This window comes from Corvus brachyrhynchos, unplaced genomic scaffold (assembly GCF_000691975.1).
Source record: "Corvus brachyrhynchos isolate BGI_N302 unplaced genomic scaffold, ASM69197v1 scaffold17, whole genome shotgun sequence".
NCBI lineage: Eukaryota > Metazoa > Chordata > Aves > Passeriformes > Corvidae > Corvus > Corvus brachyrhynchos.
The window spans coordinates 3,058,352-3,076,752 of NW_008240046.1; the positions used below are offsets into that span (position 1 = coordinate 3,058,352).

An 18,401-nucleotide genomic window follows, 5' to 3' on the forward strand; every position below is an offset into this window, starting at 1 on the left:
GAAAAAGTGTGGTAGAAATAGAAGAAATAGAAATGTAAGGTACTCATTTGTATTTTTACTTTCTTCCTGATACATCACTCCCTCCGTGGCTTAGAAGTAAATGTTTTTTATGTTTTCTCTAACAGAGAGGAAAAAAAATTGAGGGGGAGTTTTGGGTATAAGTAATATCTAAAATTAAAATAGTTGTAAGTGTGTTTTACCTTCTGTAGGTTTTCTGAAGCATGGGAGGTCTGCAGCCTTCTGAATGACCAGTCTTGTTGGAATGAGCTGGCCAAAGCTTGCTTACATCATATGGAGGTGGATTTTGCAATACGTGTTTTTCGAACATCTGGTAATGCTGGGATGGTGATGTCACTAGAGCAGATAAAGGTAAAATGTAAAGTCTTACACAGGAAATATGATAATTTAATTTTTCTTTAAGAATGCTAAATTTTTATTTTGGGAGGGGGTGGGCAGGGTAAGGGGTTGTTTTTGTTCAAGCAGAAGTTGAGTTGCTTTCAAGGGATATAGAGGATAAAGTGTCCAAACTACAGACTTCTTGACTGTTTTTTTCTTGAAGTGGTTGCAGTCTCTACTGGACTGCACAGTATGTCTTTCTGCATGTGTTTGAAAACAGCAGAATATATTCATGTCTCAGGTGTTGGGAGGGTCTTATTTCCTTTTTTTTATTTTTGAGAAAATGTTGAAGACTGATATTAAAATCCAAAACAAAACTTGATTGCATTTATACATCTAAAGTTAAATAGTACCTTAAAATTATGCTTCTGCAAATTGCTGATTTTAGACAGCATTAGTGGCCTGTAAGGACTTTTTCTGGTTTGTAGAATCCAATACACATCGTTGAAAAATGTAAGGATATTTTGGTTTACTATTTTTATTTGGCTTACTAGATTATGTTATTTATACAGTATTTATTTTCTTTTGGACTACTTCTACACCTATGATGTCTTTCTACAGGGAATAGAAGACCACAACCTTCTAGCAGGACATCTTGCAATGTTTACTAGTGATTTTAATCTGGCTCAGGATTTGTATCTGGCATCCTCCTGTCCTATTGCTGCTCTTGAGGTATTAATTTGTGTATATTTTCTGCTGTTTTCGTTTCCAGATTAATGTTGGAATATTTTACCTTCTGGTAATTTTGCCCTTTTATGATTCTGATCTTGCCATTGTGTGACTAGAATCACAGACTATCCTGAATTGGAAGAGAACCACAAGGATCATTAAGCCCAACTCCTGGCCCTGCACAGGACAACCCCTAGAGTCACACCGTGTGCCTGAGAGCGCTATCCAAATGCTTCTGGAGCTCTGTCAGGCCTGGTGCTGTGACCACTTCCCTGAGAGGCTGTTGTATTGCCCAACCATGCTTCCGGGTGAAGAACCTTTTCCTAAATTATATCCAACATAAAACTGCCCTGACACCACTTCAAGCCATTCTCTCAGGTCCTGTGCTTGGGCACCACAGGGAAGAGATCAGTGTCTGCCCCTCCTCTTCCCACAAGGAGGTTGTAACTGCAACGAGGTCTCCCCTCAGTGTCCTCTTCTTCAGGCTGAACAGACCCAAGTGCCCTCAGCCACTCCTCATACAGCTTCCCCTCAAGGCCCTTCACCATCTTTGTTGCCCTCCTTTGGACACTCTCTAATAACTTTAGATCCTTCTTATGCTGTGGTGCCCAAAACTGCACACAATATCCAAGGCAAGGCTGTACCAGCGCAGAGCAGAGCGGGACAGTCCCCTCCCCGATCCTTCTTATGCTGTGGTGCCCAAAACCGCACACGATATCCAAGGCAAGGCTGTACCAGCGCAGAGCAGAGCGGGACAGTCCCCTCCCTTGCCTGGCTGGCAATGCTGTGCCTGAGGCACCCCAGGACACGGTTGGTCCTCCTGGCTGGCAGGGGCCCGCGCTGACTCAAATTCAGCTTTTGTTGACCAGGACCCCCAGATCCCTTTCTGTGGCACTGCTTTCCGGTGTCTCATTCCCCAGTCTGTCTGTACATCCAGGATTGCTCTGTCCCAGGTGCAGAGTCCAGCACTTCCCTTTGTTAAACTTCATACAGTTGGTGAGTGCCCAGCCCTCTAATCTGTTGAGGTCTCTCTGCAGGGCCTCCCTGCCTTTGAGGGAGTCAAGAGCTCCTTCCAATTTAGTATCATCAGTAAACTTACACCTTCGGGTCCTGTGACCTAGTCATTAGTGAAGATGTTGAAGAGATGTTGAAGGGCTGAGAATGGAGCCCTGTGGAACCCTACTTGTGACAGGTCTCCAGTATGATATCACCCCATTCACTATAACCCTTTGTGCCTGACCTGTGCGCCAGTTGCTGACCCATCCCGTGATGTGTTTATCCAGCTGTGTGGTAAACATTTTGTCCAGAAGGATACTTTAAGAGACAGTATGGAAAGCTTTACTGAAATCCAAAGGGATTACATCAGCTGGCTTCCCTTGATCAGCTGGGTGGGTTACCTTATAATAAAAGGAAATTAGGTTTGTCAGGCAGGACATTGCTCTCATGAAGTTGTGCTGGCTGTGACCAATGATTGCATTGTCCTTCAAGTGTTTTTCAGTAACTCTCAGAATAATCTTCTCCATAATTTTACCAGGCACTGAAATTAGACTGACAGGCCTGTCATTTCCAGGGTCATCCTAACAGACCTTCTTTCAGGGTGAATGTCTCTCAAATTGTCTGAATCTTTCTAGAATATTAACCCAATATTTTTGTTTAGAATAATTTCAAGTTCAGGATAGAATTCCAAATTTGATACTTGCATCAGAAAATGTTACTGTTCTTTGTTAATAGATGCGAAAAGACTTGCAGCACTGGGACAGAGCACTTCAGCTGGCTAAGCGTCTGGCCCCGGACCAAATCCCTTTCATATCAAAGGAATATGCAGTCCAGCTCGAATTCATGTAAGTTCTCCTGTAAGGTTGTAGTATAAGAATATTAAACCAATACTCATGCTCAATAGAAGAGCACAGGATTGAGGTACTTCAGATGACTGCGTTGCTGAGAGAGGATTCAGTGAGGTCTTGCAGCTGTAGTATGAGGAAGAGGAGTTTTGCAAGGAATCCTTCATGCTAGAGACATGTTAGCAAATCGTAGTTCCTTTTCACTAATTTCAGTACATGTAGGTTCTTTGCAACTGGTAGGTCCCAACATATAATATCATCTACTAAAAAAACTTCATTGCAGGCAGTGCTTGGAAAATAGAGAAAGTCCAAATCATTTAGCACTTATTATGCTGGATGAAAGCCATGCCTTTTGCCTGTATTTCTTTAAATATCTGTTAGCCTTCATTTTCTTAAATCATTTAGGTAGAGGTGTGTCAAATTTCAAGGCTGCCAATCCCTGAAAGACAGAAGGTATTAACCATCTGACATGATTTTAAAGTCTATTTTAGATAAACAGATAAAACCTGGTCTGTTTAGTGCCTAAGTCAGGAGGAAAAACTTACCTACTAATAGTTTGTAGACGACTCCCTCCCCCTGGCAGTACACCTGGCATTGAGAGAGGACACTTGCTGGTCACAGAAAGGAAGGAATGGACGCAGTTGAATCAATGCAACCATCTGGAACTTGAGTTCTGAATATACTTCAGGAAAAAAAATTGCCTTTGATTTTGTGTTGCAAAAATTATAAGTAATTTCAAAGATTAGCTTCATTTATCTTCCAGAAAAATGTGGAGTCGAGCTGAGAATACCGAGATGTATTTTGCAGATAGATTCTTTGCCTTTCAAGGGAGGTTTATTGGTCTCTGTACAACAGAATTGAGAGTTGGAAGTGCCTCTTTGACTCAGATTTGATAAAGTCCATAGGAAGTGCCATGGCATTCTGTGCAACTGTCCACCTCTTGCATACCTCACAACCTTCTATGCAGTTGTTATGTCTAAATCAAGACAGATACATGCATAATCTGTGTGGTAGGAAGGCAGCCATCTCTTCCTATTAAAAATATTTGTCTGTATAACTTCCAGTTTTCTTTCAGGGGTGATTATGTTAATGCTCTGGCACATTATGAGAAGGGAATCATTGGAAACAATAAGGTAATTCCTTTTTAGTAATGATAGCATTGTACTGTCACGATATACATTAAGTTATCATGTTTCAGACTCATTCAAATTCCAGTTTTTAATTCAGCTCTAAATTAAATGCTGTTAAATCTGTAATGTTTTGTTAGTTTGTTTCAATGCTTGATTACTGTCGCTTTTGTGACCTTGGTTTTCTAATGTGTAATCTATAGTTACTGCTTTTCATTTGATTGCTAGTACCAGGAACACGATGAAGTTTGCCTTGCTGGAGTGGCTCAAATGTCCATTCGAATGGGAGATATCCGTCGAGGGGTAAACCAGGCCATTAAACATCCCAGCAGGGTATTAAAAAGAGACTGTGGAGCTATTCTGGAGAATATGAAGGTACTCAAAAGAGTTAATAAAAGTTAAGGCTGAATATGTGACTTCATTAGGTTATTTATTTATTCATGATCTTAATTGAGAAATTATATTTTAATGATTTCCAATATTGTAGCAATTTTCAGAAGCTGCTCAGCTGTATGAAAAGGGACAATATTATGACAAGGCAGCATCAGTATACATCCGGTGTAAAAACTGGTAAGTACAGGTTTCAGGGAAATGTTATATTTCAGAGGATTTGCTGGGGTTCTCTTTGGAAAAGATTGATTCTCTGAATAGCACAAATGCCTCATTAACTATGGTTCATTGATTGTATTGTTTCAAATCCAAGCTTAAAGGTTCTCTCAGAAATTTATGTTGTTTTAACATAGTCTGACTGTCAATGTGAGATAATTATTTTTCCTTTTTTGTGTGTTATGTTTCAAGTTTCCTGCAGTTTCAAGTAAGTCCTTTGTGGGTGTATGCACATGCACACATCCACACTGAATTTAGTAACCATATTTGTGTAGTTACTGTTTAATTAATTATATTTCTTAGTTTTATAACATGCATAGCTGAGGCTGAGTATTTGGACAGTTGGAAATGATTCAAGAGTAGCCAGTATCATAATTTTTTTTTTATAAGTTAATTTGAGTATTGTGAAGTAGCCATTGGAAAAGTCAAATTTTCTGGGAGATTTAAGGGCTCAGTTCTGGCCTAATTATGTTTTAAGGATTCCTCACATTAAGAACTGATTGGAGAGTTCAGTAAGACCTCTCCTCTTTCATATGAGTGAAAGATTAGGTTGGAATATTATGTCCATTTATTTGAAAAATGAAAATTTTATTCCATCAAAGAATTGTCAGTGGCATCAAAATGAGCCAGGAGAACACTTGGTTAAGGAGAGTAGCTTGCATTTAATGATAACCTTGATTTGGGAAGAGGGAGGTAGGAGCTTTGTTTACTCTAGCAGGGGGAGGTTCAGTTTGAAGAGTGCCCATCTTTTAGTCAGAGAGGTGAGATTTAAGGTCAGCCTCTCTGGAGTCTCTCATATCCTTTGTCCTGAAAGGCCCACTGCTTAGTTTGCTGGCCTTTATAGATCTTTCAGGTTACAGTTTTAATACTGTGCTTCTTCTATGGGTTAATGAAAGAACACCTGAGATAAAAATCCTTAGTCTGCCACTTCTTACACTTCTACATCTCAGACTTAAAAAAAGAGAAGAGACTGTCTTCAACCCTGTATGCTCATAAAGCAGGCTGTAATTTCCAGTTCTTATAAAGTGCAACTTTTTGAAAATACTAAAATTACTTCAAAGCTTATCCGTTATGTTCAGTTTCTTCTCTCAGATTCCTTTTCAGTGTTGATATAAATATGACAGTTTTACTGGAGAAAATTTGAAACCAGATATATTTATTAAATAGCTAATGTCTTTCTAGGGCAAAGGTTGGTGAACTTCTTCCTCATGTTTCATCTCCAAAAATTCACCTACAATATGCAAAGGCCAAGGAAGCAGATGGCAGGTACTTTCGAATGCTCTTTTTTAATATAAAACATGTTATTGCTGTTGTTGTTATTGTTACACATTAGCATTTTTGTAAAATAAATTAAAACACATACTGAAACTTTTGCATAAAATAGCCTTGTGAAAACAGTTTCTAAAATATGTAAACTTAAGTGTACACTTAGTGTATTAAAGATTTGAAACATAATCTAAGGACATTCTGCTGGTATCAAAGATGTGTTTCTAATTAATTGTTTTCCTGTCTAAACATGAATATCTTTTTAAGAAAAGTCATCAAAGGTTTTAAAGTACTGAACATGATGCAATATTCCAATTAGCAGAGTATTCAAGTTCAGTTTGTGTCTAACAACTCTGTAGCTGTGATTTTAAAGGTCATTCAAAGGGAGAATAATCATGAAAGAGATCTTTTCATTCTAGAATCAAATTACTGGTACATCTTAATGGCTGCACTTGCATAATGTTGAATAATATGAAGTTATTAGCTGAAGTTAAAGCCCCAGATAGGTAATATTTCATCACAGAATGTAGTTCCTTCTAGTCTTTACCTGTAAGTAAACATGCTTCAGAATAATGATACTTTAAAATATGAAACAGCACCAGAGTTTAATGTTTGCATTGATGAGACTAGAAAATACTGTTTGTGTCAATTGCATAGTGAGAGAATGAGAAATTTCTTATCTTGTCTACAGAACCAAAATAAGGTCTTATTTTAAAAATTATACACCTAGGTATCTTGTTTGGGTTTTTTTGTTCTCTCCCTCCCAAGTGATTTCATATGGAACAGATGAACTGTTTTTAATATATAGCAAAAGGGATGCTGGCAGAGTAGGTCAAAAATACTATTGTGGTAAGACATTTTTCTGTTGCCTCTGCTTTTCATTCTCCTAAGAGAAAATGAAATAGATACCAAAAAACCCATAGTAAATGCAGAGCAATGCAATTACATGCAAACTGAATGGAAGGTGTCACAGAGTAATGTCACAGAAATAAAATACTTTATGTTTCCTTCACACCATATTATAAGGAGTTATTTACAAAGTTAGAAAAACTGATGTGGAACCATTATTTTGCAGGTACACGGAAGCTGTGATAGCTTATGAACATGCCAAACAATGGGATAGTGTAATTCGACTGTATTTGGATCACCTAAATAATCCTGAAAAGGCTGTTAATATTGTAAGAGAAACACAGTCTCTTGAAGGAGCAAAGATGGTGGCCAGGTAACAATCATGTTATGCTCATTAAAAAGAAGTCTTTTATCTATTGGGAGTTTATGAGGCTTGCTAACATATTAGACTCTGGTTATTGGTACTTGGCCACTGACTGTATAATTCAGTTCAGTTCATTCATCATCTCTAAGATTTGGACAACTAAACAGGTACTGATTTTTTGTTGTTGTTGTTTACTTTCTGATTAAAATTATATTAACATGAAGTAATAAGTTTAGACAATAATAAAAAATTGCCATGCTGGATTATTTTTACTAAGTTAATTTTAGGAACCTAGTTAAAGCAATTCGAGATAGAAAATGGATTAGAAGTGTTTTGTATTTGTATGTATGTTGTGTATTATATTCCTGAAACATTTGGTGTATTCATTAAGCTTCATTAAGTACTAAGGCATTAATTTTTCATTCTGATTAGATTCTTTCTGCAGCTTGGTGACTATGGTTCTGCCATCCAGTTCCTGGTTATGTCCAAGTGTAATAATGAAGCTTTCACATTAGCTCAGCAACACAACAAGATGGAGATTTATGCTGATATCATCAGTGAGTATTCCAGGTTCAAAGTTTGCTTGCATTATGTTTTGCTGTTCTTTTAGTTGATTTCAACCAATTTGAAATCATAACACAATGGGTGTGAAGTTTTGTTTCCCATTTCCAGTCATTGCGGCCAGATTTGCCAATGTGTGTACTTCAGGCCTACAAGCCAGACTCTGCTTTCAGCTTAGATATCTCCCTTGGTCTTCAGTCTGGGTTGTTTTCAAATCTTGCCTGTCCTACAGCTTTTTTTTGCTTATCCATAGAGATAAAACATTTGTCTAGACTATTTTCTTGTGCCCATTGAGGAATCCCTTTCTTTGACCTTGATACAAAATGGAGCATTTCACTGGTATGGTTCTTGATTTTTGTTCCCTTTTCCTTTTCTCGTGGTTCCAACTCTTTTCTTCCATGTCACTTTTTTCCTTTTTTTTCTCTTTAAGACCCTTTGTGGCCTCCTCTTATCTCAGTGAGAGATGGAAAGGAGACCTTACTGAAAAGCTGACTTTTATCTTGGGCTATCAAGCCAATCAGAGTCCAGCTTGTCAATTTGCACTCAATTTTATAGTTTTCTTCTGTGTGAGGCACCTTTGAAGAGTGCCTTATCAGCTCCACATATTTATCTCCCAAATTCTCATATTTTCAATTAATCTCTTCCTTTAGAAAATGATTTCTTGTTATGAAGGTTATAAAAACTTGGCAACAGTTAGCTTGGAGATGTATGGTTGCAGATGCTTGTCGAGGTGGCCACAATTGTTCTACTGTTCCTTATGCTTTTATCCAAAATAGGATGTCTCAAACTTAAGTGGGTGGAAAAAGGGTTTAAAACCAACTGGAGTTGTGGCTGTCTTTGTTTTACATGTGTACAGCAAAATGGAGTCTTGTTTAGAAGATTTAAGTACTATTCTCTGCTACCACATGGTTGCATTAGCCCTGATAGCCTTGCTTCGTACAATACAAGTATGCTTCCATATTCTTAAACTGTGAATGCAATTCAGGTGATAATCTCATAATCACTTGCCCTGCTTTATTGTTGCCAAGACATAATGGAAAAATTCATTATTAGATCATGTAATGACATTTCACTATGATTTTTTAGAGCAGAATGTAGTGACAGGATGGGGGGGAATGGTTTTAAACTAAATTAGGAGAGTAGATTTAGATTAGATATTAGGAAAAATTTCTTTACTTTGAGGGTGGTGAGGCACTGGAAAAGGTTGCCCAGAGAAGTTGTCCCATCCCTGGGTGTGTTCCAAGGCCAGGTTGGATGGAACTCTGAGCAAGCTAGCCTAGTGAAAGATGTCCCTGCTCATAGCAGGGGCTTGGAACTAAATGATCTTTAAGATCCCTTCAAACCCAAATCATTCTATAATTCTGTGAGAAACAGAAATCCCATTGTGGTGTAAAACCTGTGGAAACAATTATTTCACTGTATTATTAGCTCCTAATATTTGACATTTAGTCTGATTAAAACGGGACAAAATGTGTAAGACATAATTTGAGTCTGTCTGGCTTTGATTTCCTTTGAATGTCAGTAAAAAAAAAAATAGGAGTATGTTCCTTCAGTAGAGTCTTTATCTTCCTTAATAAGAATACCCTGCTATCTTCTGTTGCAGGTTCTCAAAGTACTACCAATGAAGATTATCAGAGCATTGCACTATATTTTGAAGCAGAAAAGAAACATTTTCAGGCGGGGAAATTTTTCTTGCTGTGTGGTCAATATGGACGGGTCAGTACTGAAAGGATAAGCCAGTAAAAGTTAAACGTTTATAGAAACTGTTCAAAATACAGTACTTCAGGGAAGTCCATGTTTGATTTTAAGTGCCTTAACTGATGACATACTGAATTTTTTTTAAAAGAGTAAAAAATGCAAGCAAACTATTTATATTTACAGTTATCTAGAATGTGTTCTGTGAATTGTACATTGCCATGCACATAGGTTTTTCATAGCAGCAGAAGCTTGAGGTGAATCACGGATATATTATTGTCAATGAATCTCTAAATGTCATGATCCACAGCAGCAATTTATTTACATTTCATTGGCTTGACCAGTGGAGACTTGGTTGCAGAGTAACTAATTCATTAATTGCTGTAGCGTGCCCTAACTGAAAGCTTTTTTTAAAAAAAGAAAATATGTTAATTGAAGTATGTTGATTGACACACTTTTGATCAGTTACAAGTCTGTGAACTGATGCTTATTAAATGTTTGACTTTTGCATACTGAACACATACTACATGACTGATTTTTGCACATTACAGCCATTGTAGGTGAAAACTCCTTCAACTGTGGCATGGGGGGCTCCGTGACATTAAAAACATGACATTAATCACATTGTGACATTAATTACATTAATCATTAATTTGTTCTCACCATACTGCTGTTAACATCTTTCACAGTTAGTGAAGGTGTACATCAGAATTTGGCAAAGACTCAATTGTTTCTTGCATGAGTATCTGTAGGAGCAGCTGCTACCTCTATAGTTGAGATAAGCATTCAGTGTGCCACCTGTCTATCAAAATGCAGAGAGAGAGAACTTGATAAAAATTATAAAAAAGTGAGTTTCATGTGTCTCAATTTTAACTTTCCTTCTGTATCATTTTAGGCATTAAGGCACTTCATGAAAAGTCCAAGCACAGAAGATAACTTGGCTATGGAAATGGCAATTGAAACAGTAAGCAACTTCGATAAAACAAAAAATTCTTCATCTTTTTAAGAAGTTTACCTTCAGTATTGTGACATTTTCCTAGCGTCACTGAGTGTGTTTGGACATACTGCAAATAGAAGGAAAACTGTATCAGTAAAGATGATATCTAAACATATCTAAAATCCCAGTTTAACACATTAGAGAATAAATATGAACTACTGCATGTCAAAGCTGATGAACCAAAGAATCATCTGGTTTGAACAAGCAGAACTAAAAAAATCATGTTCTAAATCTGTCTAGTTTCAGTGCTTTATGGAAAGGCTTCTAATGAGAAAGTTATTTTTCCCTTCTTCTTTCATATCGTAGTTTCTTGTGTCTTTTTTTGATAGGTGGGACGGGCAAAAGATGAAGCCCTAACAAATCAGCTGATTGACTATCTAATGGGAGAGGGGGATGGCATGCCCCAGGTATTGTATTTTTATCACTGCTATTCTGTCACATTCTGTGCTACAAGATATTTTGAGCTTACTTTGTCCTAAAATTTTTAGTAGGCACAGACTGTGCTTTAGCTTTTGTTAAGGAGCAAGACTTGTATGACCATTCCATGGGTCATTCACCCAGTAACTCCAGGTTCAGAAATATAAGAAAGGAAGCACCAATTACTCTTGGATTGAGTAATTTTTCTTCATCTTTATGAAAGCAGGTAGTTGGACAGAGGAGGTCGAAATTAATGCTTGTACTGAGGGTAAGAGACAAAACTTAGCTGTTGGTTGATGCCAGTTTGCCAGCTGGCTGTTGCCTTTCCCAGATGGACAGTCAGCATGTATATGTCTTGAGATGAGCTACAGCAGTGGTCTCTTCCTGCAGTAGCAGAGTTGGTCTGACTTTCACAGTGGAAGAAAGTAAGGTACAAAGTAGGAGATGCAGGTCAAAACCCCGCAGTTTACCAGGTTACGTTAGTTCCTGCATTCAGCGTCAGTGTAAGGCATAAAAGGTTGTGGACAGATTTTCAAAATTAGCATCCTTTTTCATTTCTGAGTGGCTTTGATGACAATAGCTTGTAGTACATTCAGTCATAATTGGGCTTGAGTTCATGGAACTATGTGGCTGAACCACTTGAAGTTTTACTGCCCGTTAACAGCACACCTGGAATGTGAGCTAAGTGGTGAAAGCCAGACCTCAGGTGAGGGTGTTGCAGTCTGCAGTCAATTGCTTAGTTAAGGAATTTAGAGTCTCATACAAAGTCATGGTAAATACAGTCAGGTGCAATATGATATACCATGGAAGAATAAATTACGCCTTGCTGAGGGGAACAAGGTTTGGTAATTATGGAGATACAGGGGCTTGGTGCAATAAGTTGATTTCACCCCTAATATTACAGCTGTGGTTTGCAGTTCTGTTAGGAAATTGGAAACTCTGTCTCTTTCCTCTCTGTATGGATTAAGGGTTTGATATTTTAGACTTCTAGAGACACCAGGCAGTTGATGGCCAGGAAAACTTTGCTTTTGTAAAATGTAAAAAAAAAAAAAAAAACCAACCAAAACAAACCAAACCTCTATCTCTTTATTACTTACCTCTGACTTTACCTCTAATATGAAATGTGAACTTCAATAAAATTATGAGAGAAGCAAAACATGGCAAAACAAACAGAATTCAGCTGTAAGAACCCAAAGGTAATTAAGCTGTTGGAGGCACTGGATGAAAAATCTATCCAGTATCAGTGTAAGCAAGACTAATTTTGTACTTACGCTGGAAGTTGGGTGGACAGACACTGTAGCATCCAGTCTCTTTTCTCAGAACAGCAGCCTATCTGCCTTGTTCAAAGAAATGCATGGGACTGGGTGAAGGAAGTGAGCTAGGTGAGTGAGCCAGTGAGTATGATATCCATAGGGAAGAGGTTCTAAAGATTTTGGAAAAGACTTAAGAATTTTTGAATGCTATTATTGCTATATTTAACATTGTTTTGAACTTCAGTGTAGAGCTTTGTTTTCCTTATTTAAAAGCTCTCTCTTGTTCTTCTGAATGCTTTAATCCAATCTACCATAGTCTCTCTCAGTGAGTAACAAAATTTTACTTTATCAAATCATACATATTTGCTTTAAAAACTACTTTAAAAACAATCCTTATCTTCATTATGCTATGGAGACTGTTCTTGAACTTATCAAGCAAGATATTATTGTTTTTAGAAAATAGAAGCTTCTATGTCGTGGCATTTTTGTAAAGCTGAAAGTAAGAGTGAATTGAAAAGTAGCCATGCAGCAGAAACTTGCTAATCATTTCAAGCATTGATCTTCAAACCAGGTTATCACTGACAGCAGGCTGATTGCTTTAAATCTTTCACAGCCAACAATTATGTGGCATTTTAATGAAGTACCATATTATCAAAATTATTATCACCAGAATTTTGCTACACTATTGTCTGACTAATTATAAATGATTTCTTAAATGTGTGATTTTGTCAGCTGTTGTGTTTGTTAACTTCAACATGTAAAGATTCTTAATTTGTCATGTTCACTCTTTCAGGGAGCATTAACTAGCAAGGTTCTGCTGTTTTCTGTGTGCATATTTTCTGAGTACATACATTTTAAAAAGAAAACTTAAATTAGGATTATCTAATATTAAATCAGCTAGATTGCAATAATAAATTTTCCAAAGACCTTAGGAAATGTATTGTATTAGAAAATTCTTTTCTGCATTTTTTGCTTTTAAACTTACTGACTTTAAAGGTAAGAATATGAAAGTAAAACATGGGACTAATTTTTCTTGAATGAGTTTCACTTTTTTTTTAAAAAGTAATTTAAATATATTATTTAAGTAAAATATAATTAGGAACATGGCAAATACCATCTAAGACTACTGGTCCATGCTGGGACAGGATCCTTTCCTGCTGCAGCAGGAGAAAGGGGAGAAGCAGGCTGGATGGCGTAGTGCAGCTTTGGGCTAACATCAGTGGAATGGCCATCTGTGTTCATTAGGTGTCAGAAGTTGGGAAGAATTATATCATAACCCACTACTCTTAATAATTTTTGGTTTACCCCACTCAGGGAATGGCAATTTTTCTTTTTAAGGCAGTTTACAGTGGAAAAATAATACCTGTTAATATAAGTAGTTGTAGTTACTTTATATCCAGTTAACTATTTCATTATTCTGAGTTACAATTTTTACTATGTTGAGCCTTTTGATCGTGTATTACTTAAAATTCTGCTCCATCATTAGTTTAACAGTAATTACTTTTGGTTGCTTAATGTTTTTCTTTATATTTCAAGTTAAAAAGAAGGTTTTGTCTTCTCTTTTTTCTTTCCATATGCGATTCTTTCCCTCCTGCTTTTATTTCTGTGATTTTTTTGGTAATTTTTTCTTTGCTTCTCAAGTACAAGCTAATCTTTGCAGTCATCTTCTCTATAAGGAAATATCTTTGTCTTTAATATTTCTGTTACCTTGAATTTCTGCTTTCTTTTGCTCTGAGACTTACATACAAAACCCACACAGTATTCCAGAGAATAGCACAACATTGACAAATACAATTCTTTTAATAGAAGTTTTTATACCATTTTAACATAAAATACACACTTTAAATGTTTGGATTTACTACTAATTTTGCAGAATTAGTTGGTTTGGATTTTTTTGCTAAGCTCTCTATAAAGCTGCCAGAGTCATCTTTTTTTTTTCATTTGTACATTTAAGTTGGAACCATACCATTATGTACAATATTTTAGCTCAATTTAATCCCAATTAAGTTTATCATGGACAGGCTTTACTTTTTATTAATCTCATTTTAGAAATCACTGCTAGTGATATAAAATAATGACACTAGCCCTATTTTTTTTCACTTAATAGTTTCTTTTCATAGGAACATAAGCAAGGTCAACAAGTAACAATTTTATTTTGTATTTTTATTTTTTCTTTTTTGTTTTTTAGTTTTGTTTTTAAATTATTTCACTAATTTGCCTGCTGTTGGATTGCCACGTTTTGGGCAAACTCTTTGCTACATTTACCGTTCTTGAGTTATATAATCTATCAAAAATACGTGGTATAGCAAATTATAAATTTTATGCATTTTATTAGGTGGTTGTCCCCCTTTTTAATTTTTTAACTGTCTTGGATGTCTGCCTTCTGGTCCCAGAACAATACATTCATTAGTGGCCAGATTTTGTGATCCTCATCCACACTAAGCAATGTTTGCATCTAGATCCATAATGCAATTTAAGCATTTCTGGCAAGACTCCTATTTCTGAAAGGAGTCCCTGGTTTCTTTTCTGACACCATAAATGCCCACACAGCTGGAGTTGTTTGGTTTCCCCCTGTACAACTCTCCACGTGCACAGTGGTCTGTGGCTTTCTGCATCCCTCCTGGACAGGGTTTGGCCAGCACCTGCCAGGACTCCCTGCGGGCCCTCAGCGTGGGTATTGTGTGCCCGAGCAACAGCCAAAACCCTGCGGGAGATTGTGGCATAGCTGAAGCATGTTCCTACAAAGAGCTCTTCACGAAGCAAGCTTGTCTGCTTTCTTTGGAGAATGTGGTGGTGGGGTGAGCAAGTCAAGAAAAGGAATACAGCAGTAGGTATTTGGTCAGTATTAATTGCTTTTGTATGATTTCATTAAGGATGCCAAGTACCTGTTTCGCTTGTACATGGCCCTAAAGCAGTACCGAGATGCTGCCAGAACTGCCATAATAATTGCCAGGGAGGAGCAGTGTTCAGGTAAGTCTTTCCTCTGATGTGATGGCATCTCTCATGCTACCTCCTTAGATACCCTACTTAGGGTCCTGCTCTTTGTGTAGGATTATACTTAGAGAAGACGTGTATCAGTGCTTTTAATTGTATTCAAGGTCAGTTTTGAATTTGAAAGTAGACTTGGGAAGAAGCTTTGGACTCACACCTGTATATTAAATATTGGGGAAAAAAAAGAAACTTGTGGAAAATATCTGTATTTTTTATTACATTCAGGTGAACATAGTGATTAAGACAGCCTTTGACTTTACCTTTCTGTGTGTTACAGTCATAGAATTGCAGTTTCTACATATGGTAGAAACTGACTTGGTACTGATCCTTTAGTCTTAGCACCTGACTTTTATCAGTGGAAGATGGGCAGAGGAGATAATTTCTGTTGAAGGACCAGACATGTGCTTACTTTAAGCTTTGTTTTCCTTTGTAATGGGTAGGCTGAAGTTAGAAAAAAAATAAGAAGAGAGAGGGCTAGAAGCAAAATAGCTGCCACCTCCATTATTAATTCTCCCCTGTAGCCGTGGCAACAACCCTACCGTAACACTGCTTGCTTTTCATTTCAATTATGTAAAAGAAAAATCTATAAAGGAAAAATAGCAGTCTCGGGAATAACCCAGGCAAATTAACATTTATGGGCTGCTCCTCGGCTGCTCCTCAGCATTGGGCTAAGGAGTGGAAAAACCTCTAAAACCCTTGGCAAGCAAATCTCCCAGTCCATCATAGTGAATAATGCATTTGTGCTTAATTATGTAAGCAGGAAATGCAAAGGCTCAAGGATTTAAATATTTACTAGCTTCTCTGAATCTGAAAACTTGTATCTAAAATGCAGTACCCTATGGTGTATTTCATATTCCCTAGTAGTATAGATGTATTTTGCAGCAGTGTAATAGGATGCACACTGTTTGTCTCATTAAAATCACCAACCTTGCAGTAACTGTTTCTTCTGGAAAGGCAGTTTTACATCAGCCCCCTCTTCCTTCAGCATATTTCAGTGAGTTTGATTCTGAAGTCTGCACCAGTATAGTTTGTTCTTTTCTTAAAAATCCATTTAATAATAATATTTAAGTCACACTGGTTGGTATTTTTCTTTGGGTATGCCATTTTAAGTGCAGTTTTCTTTGAAGTTGTTTTTATGTAATCACATGATTTTAAGACTGATTGTATTATACTGAGAGTCAGTAACACAGTATAAAAAAATGTTGTTTTCCAGCAACTAATTCTGAAGTGATACTTAACTGTTTCACACAAATTTCATAGTTTGATTAAATTGTAGTGTATAACAAAACTTTACAAATTGCTCTGTAGAGTAAAAAGATCTGCTGATAGAGAAATATAGGGAGGCAAAGGAAAAATGTTTGCTGAAATAACTGGAATTTCCTTCAAATGCCTCCAGCTGCAAAGAGTATGACTTCCTCAACCTCTAATAATGCAAAAAATCCCAAAACAACCAACAAAACAACCCCAAAAACAAAGCAAGAAAAAACCAGCTAGGAATAGACTAAATGCAAAACACTACTTGATTTCAGCTTTTAATGTCATAAAAATTGATAATTCAATGAAATCCTGTGGTTTCTGGACAATCCTTGATAGTAACCTTGAAGCAGTATAACCTAGTGAAGTAACATTCAAATTTTAACTATCCCTTGACAGGTTTTGGGTTGGTTTGGTTGCAGAGGCAAGGCGTTTCCAAAGCAAATGATCAAGTAAAAGTATGCTAAATTAACATTTAAAAAATAGCTTTTGAATATCTGACACTGAAGAACAACAACAAAAAAAATCTGTAAAAGCTCTAAAAGCATCTTCTACTTTTAAAGTTCATTATATTAAATTGCTATCATATATATTTTGCTACTGTTTAGACTGTTCAGATTACTTCTCCCAGTGTAATTTTTTTTTTTTTTTTAACTTCCTGGCTGATACTGTTTAGGATACTGTGACAAGCAACTGCTTGTGGTTTTCCAAAGAAATTGTCACGCAATGGTTTTACTCCAAGCATCAACATAACTTCAGCTTCCCTATAAACACATTGTTATGAAAAATTAAATTTTCTGTTGTTGTTTTTTTCTTAAGGAAACTACCGAAATGCACATGATGTTCTTTTCAGTATGTATTCAGAGTTAAAGACCCAGAAGATTAAAATTTCTTCTGAGATGGCTACGAACCTTATGATTCTACACAGCTATATTTTAGTGAAGGTAAGGAACTGAGAAATTGAATTTATGTGTAAGTTGCGCAGTGTCTGGTTTATTGAACCGTATGGATGGATGGGCTGTGTACATAAATTACAGTGTCATGTAGATTGTATCACAGAATCCAAGTGCATGCTAATAGCAAGCTTCAAGAGGACAATCCATAGTTGTTTCTGCCTCTTTGAGTAGCATATTCTTTTTTAAAATACTGAATAATTGAAAATTACATATGGCTTCCTGTTTCTCTTATGCATTCATACTTACAAATGCTATGCTACTAGTACAACTATTTATTATTGTTGTTGTTTTATTTGAGGTTATTATCCATAAGTAGATCACTGCTTTTCTGTAAATGAAATTAAGCAGGGGCTCCAGTGATCTCTAGTAGTTAACCATGGATAGTAAACCCATCTCCAGTAGTTAAGCCCATCAGGATATCCATTCCTACAGCCAGGTTCGGCCTCCCTCTCTACCAGCAGTGAGGCAAGAGCTGCAAATGGTGGGCTGAAGGGCAGAAGCAGCCTTCTGGGGAAGAGCCACTGTGAGGTCTCTGGTCCCTTCTCTAGTCCAGCTCTGCTCAGTTTCATGAAGGAGTTGTTGGCATGCAGCTCCCAGCAGGATGAATGAATGCCAAGAGCAGGCTGCAGGAATTACTCTCAATGGCTGCAGTAAATGTGGCATGTTTGCTGTATTCCAGATTCACGTGAAACGTGGTGATCACATGAAGGGAGCACGGATGCTTATACGTGTAGCCAACAACATCAGCAAGTTCCCATCACGTAAGTGCTGACAGCAGAGGAGCAACAGGGCAACTCATCAATCAGCACTGCATTACAAGGTTCATTCTCCCCCTGTGATCCTGTGGGCAACAACAGAGTGTAACTACACAGTGTGCTCTGCATCCTCCTCCAGACAGCTCTTCCATACACAGCCTTCAGGATGGGATCCTCACCAGCAGTTTAATCTGTCCTCACATTACTGCAGTACTGAGCAGCCTCAGCCACACACAGTCTCAGGATTGTGTGTAATGAACTGATTGGTTCTGGGATTTTATCACAAAATTTTAATTGACCTTTTTTGAAAATGATTTTTGGGTACATGGAAAATGTAGACTAAAAAGTAGGCTTTAAAGAGTGCAGACCAGATTTGGGAGACATGGTTATAATCAGAACATTCC

The 18,401-nt window shown here is 37.1% G+C and overlaps 1 protein-coding gene across 2 annotated transcripts in view; it reads left to right on the plus strand.

Annotated features, from left to right (window-relative positions):
• WDR19 (WD repeat domain 19) overlaps positions 1-18,401 on the plus strand; it is a 39,391-nt gene that overhangs the window by 15,336 nt on the left and 5,654 nt on the right. Inside the window, exons 18-32 of one of the 2 annotated variants that reach the window (XM_017744483.1) lie at positions 210-369; positions 958-1,068; positions 2,797-2,906; positions 3,982-4,039; positions 4,262-4,408; positions 4,521-4,603; positions 5,822-5,905; positions 6,981-7,127; positions 7,551-7,675; positions 9,283-9,395; positions 10,270-10,338; positions 10,701-10,778; positions 14,915-15,011; positions 17,106-17,230; positions 17,922-18,003. In XM_017744483.1, coding sequence (XP_017599972.1) covers positions 210-369; positions 958-1,068; positions 2,797-2,906; positions 3,982-4,039; positions 4,262-4,408; positions 4,521-4,603; positions 5,822-5,905; positions 6,981-7,127; positions 7,551-7,675; positions 9,283-9,395; positions 10,270-10,338; positions 10,701-10,778; positions 14,915-15,011; positions 17,106-17,230; positions 17,922-18,003 — 1,589 coding nt within the window. Of the gene's footprint in view, positions 1-209; positions 370-957; positions 1,069-2,796; positions 2,907-3,981; positions 4,040-4,261; positions 4,409-4,520; positions 4,604-5,821; positions 5,906-6,980; positions 7,128-7,550; positions 7,676-9,282; positions 9,396-10,269; positions 10,339-10,700; positions 10,779-14,669; positions 14,880-14,914; positions 15,012-17,105; positions 17,231-17,921; positions 18,004-18,401 lie in introns of those variants that run through there. The other variant, XM_017744485.1, reaches the window with a different exon arrangement.